General features: G+C 40.0%; 1 protein-coding gene across 1 annotated transcript; it reads right to left on the minus strand.

Moving 5' to 3' along the window:
* Positions 1 to 543: 543 nt before the first annotated feature.
* Positions 544 to 3,668, minus strand: LOC129894889 (uncharacterized). Its single transcript, XM_055970496.1, has 3 exons — positions 3,581 to 3,668; positions 1,987 to 2,104; positions 544 to 1,252 (listed from the first exon to the last, which is right to left on the minus strand). The coding sequence occupies exons 1-3, from the start codon at positions 3,666 to 3,668 to the stop codon at positions 544 to 546; spliced, it is 915 nt and encodes a 304-aa protein (XP_055826471.1).
* Between the last annotated feature and the right edge of the window lie 247 nt (positions 3,669 to 3,915).

Raw genomic sequence — 3,915 nt, forward strand, 5'->3', positions numbered from 1 at the left:
CTCCGGCTTAAGTCACGTTTTCCCTGCTCTGGAAGGATCCATCCTTCTCTAGCGGGTAGCACGGAAATAGAGAGTTCAGAGTTTGAGCTCCATGCCCCCATTTCACAACACACCCCTTTTCCAAGTCTTACTAAAATATATCCTTCACGCCAAAACCAATTTCGAGAGTTTTACTTATCCAAATGCGATTTTTTGAAGCCGTAAATGCTCCATATCGTCCTGGTTATCATCTTATCCAATTAAATCAGAGATTCTCTCTCCCACCATTCACATGGTGACCCTATACTTCACCTTACTCAGAATTCATCCAAGTCTGGCATAGGCTAAATCTTTTCTAAGTTACTACCCGAGTTTTCTGACCGAAAATCCTTCCCCATTGGCCTATTCCTAACTACGGAGTCTGGTCATTATAATAAATACCAATTTACCCATCACTCATCCCCAAGTTACTAACTTAGGAAAACAGGGCTAAAGTAGAGATAGAGTAGTACTTGGTTCGTCGAACAGTTGAGGATACTAGTCTTGCATGTCTTTATCAGTTTCCTAAGTAGCTTTCTCCACCGAATGATTTTTCCATTTCACTTTAACCATATTGATCTCCTTGGTCCTCAACTTCCGAACATTACAATCAAGAATTGCAACTGTTTCCTCCTCATACTGGAATTCCTTGTTTAATAACACCGAGTCTAATTTAATGATATAGTCCCCATTTTCATAGTATTTTTTTAGCATAGACACGTGGAACATCGGGTGTACCCCAGACAATTTAAGTGGTAAGGATAATTTGTACGCTACTGACCTTACACAGTCAAGAATTTCAAAAGGACCGATATAGCGAGGACTGAGTTTGCCCTTCTTGCCAAATCTCATCACCCCTTTTATAGATGACACTTTTAAAAGTACTTGTTCACTAGCCTCGAATGTCATATCTCTTACTTTTCGGTCAGCATACTCCTTCTGACGACTCTGAGCTTCTAGAAGCTTAGCTTGGATGCTCCTTACCTTATTTTGAGCATCTCTCACCAAGTCTACCCCCAATGGCTCTAGTTCCCCAGCCTCGAACCAACCTATGGGAGACATGCATCCCCTCCCATAAAGGGCTTCAAATGGTGCCATTTCAATACTGAGGTGATAGCTATTGTTATAGGATAACTCACACAAGGACAAGAACTTATCCCAATGTCCTCCAAAGTCTATAACACATGCCTCAACATATCTTCCAGCACTTGGATAGTCCTTTTCGACTGCCCGTCTGTTTATGGATGGAAAGCCGTGCTGAAAGTGAGTTGAGTGCGCAACTCTTCATGTAACTTCCCCCAAAATTTGGAAGTGAACTGTGTACCACAGTTTGAAATGATAGAAAGGGGCACCCCGTGCAGCCTTACTATCTCATTCACATAAATCTTGGCCAGCTGTTCTGCATTGTAGTCCACTCTAACTGGAATAAAGTGCGCTGACTTTTTTAATTTGTCAACTACCACCCAGATGGAGTCATATTTTTCCAAGGTTTTGGGAAGTCCCACCACGAAATCCATGGCTATTCTCTCCCACTTCCATTCAGGAATGAGCATTCTTTGAAGTAAACCTGCAGGTCTTTGATGTTCATACTTCACCTATTGGCAGTTCTGACACTTGGATATATATTCAACTATGTATTTCTTTATACCAGGCCACTAATACAACCATTTCAAGTCTTGATACATTTTACTCACTCCTGGGTGAATAAAGTATCGTGAACCATGAGATTCAGACAGAATCTTCTGAATTAGTCCATCTATCCTGGGAACACAAATTCTTCTCCTTAAGTGAAACACCCCACCTGCATCAAGTGTTGAGTCTTGGGCCATGCCCATCAACATTTTTCCTCTAATTTCATTTAAGCTCACATCCTCAAACTGCTTAGTCTTGATCTCTTCTATGAAAGTGGGCCTTAGATCAACTCCGGCCACTATTCCACCTTTTTCTAATATGCCTAGACTCATAAACCTGGCCTCCAAGGCCAGAATTTCTCTAGCCAGAGGACGCTTAAGAGTCCTCAAACAGGATAAACTGTCCATGCTCATCAGTTTCTGGCTCAACGCGTCCGCTACCACATTAGCCTTACCTGGATGGTATTGATAGAGACATCATAGTCTATAAGCAATTTCATCCACTTTTGCTGTCTCAAATTCAAGTCCTTCTGGGTGAACATGTGTTGTAAGCTACGGTGATCAGTAAACACCTCACACTTGATTCCATACAAATATTGTCTCTAGATTTTCAGTGCAAACACTACTGCTGCCAACTCCAAGTCATGAGTCCGGTAGTTCCTCTCACATGGAGATCTTTCCATTGATAGATTAGAGGGTCCTCCCTTGAACAAATTCTTAAATGTTAAGAGTGACTACATCCTAGGAATTGAAAGTCATCCATACCAAATTTCTAATAAATGTCAATGTAAGAAAAGGGGAACACTTTCAAAATAAGTCAAAATACTAAACAAAGTCTGAACATCTGAGTCCCGAAAGAATGACTGAGACTAATGATGAAGTCTACGGCAGCATGATAGAATAGCTCACCCTTGGACTTTGAATAAGCTTTTACTCTTCTAACCAAGGTCTCTCTGCAGCTGGCTGAATATGCCCTGTACTCAATAAAATGGCAGAGCAAGAGTAGTATCAGTACACAAAAACAACGGCGTACTGGTAGGATCACGCGGTTAGCCAGTAAGCGGATAATAAACAAACAAATTCAACACAATAGGCATATACATATACAAAATAAGTCAACTAATCTCAAGTTCAACCATATTCAACAACATCACAACTCAATACCTTCCACATGCTATAAATTCACACAAGGGTCCTCTCAGGAGACCAACAAACAATCAACTTTGTGTCGGAACATGACACCCAATTTAATTATATGTCGAAATGTGACACCTGATCCAATTATATATCGGAGCATGACATCCAATCCAATTATGTGTTAGAACGTGACAACCAATCCAAACATACTACAATCACAATTACATTCAGTATTTACAATATTTATATCACCAAGAACAGATTCATCAATCTAGCATGTTTCACCATTCATATACACACATGCATATCGTAAAGCAATTTAGCAAGTATATGAAATACATACGGAGAACTAGACCATCACCTACCTCAAATTCAAGCTTTAATAACTTTACAATGCAAGAGTCTTCCCTTTTTGGGTTCATTCTTATCGTTCTTGGTCTAGAAAACAGTAAATACATATAAAAGATCAACACAATGGACTAACTATCATGAAATATAACACAATTTACACCCTATACGAAACCCGTGATTCTAACCCCACACTAGGGATATTTCCCCACCATTAGTTTTCAGTTCAAACCCTCCTCCAATGATTGTCAACCATAATTTCTAGGTTCTAGGAATCAAATGATGAATTTATGGAGTAAAATTCTTGCCTTAAGAGTGAAAATCTGTGGGAAATTGATAGAATTTGCCCTAGGTTGTCTCCTGAAGCTTTAAGAATAATTTTTGCAGAAAAAAACCATTCTGGAAAAAAAAAATCCCGACTTAAGTCATGTCTGTCCCGCTCTGACAGGACCTATCCCGCTCTGGCGAGAGAAATCCCGCTCTGGTGGGTAGCACGGAAATAAAAAGCTCGGAGTTTGAGCTCCAAGCCCCCATTTCACAACACACCCCTTCCCAAGTCGTATTAAAATATACCCTTCACACCAAAACCAATTTCGAGAGTTTTACAACTCGAATGTGATTTCCCGAAGCCGTATATGTTTCTATCATTCTGGCTATCAACTTATTCAATTAAATCAGAGATTTGCTCTCCTACCATTCACATGGTCACCCTAGACTTCACTTGACTCAGAATTCGTCTAATTCTGACCTATGCTAAATATTTCCGAAGTTACTAGCTGAA

The sequence above is a fragment of the Solanum dulcamara genome, chromosome 7 (assembly GCF_947179165.1).
Source record: "Solanum dulcamara chromosome 7, daSolDulc1.2, whole genome shotgun sequence".
NCBI classification, from domain to species: domain Eukaryota; kingdom Viridiplantae; phylum Streptophyta; class Magnoliopsida; order Solanales; family Solanaceae; genus Solanum; species Solanum dulcamara.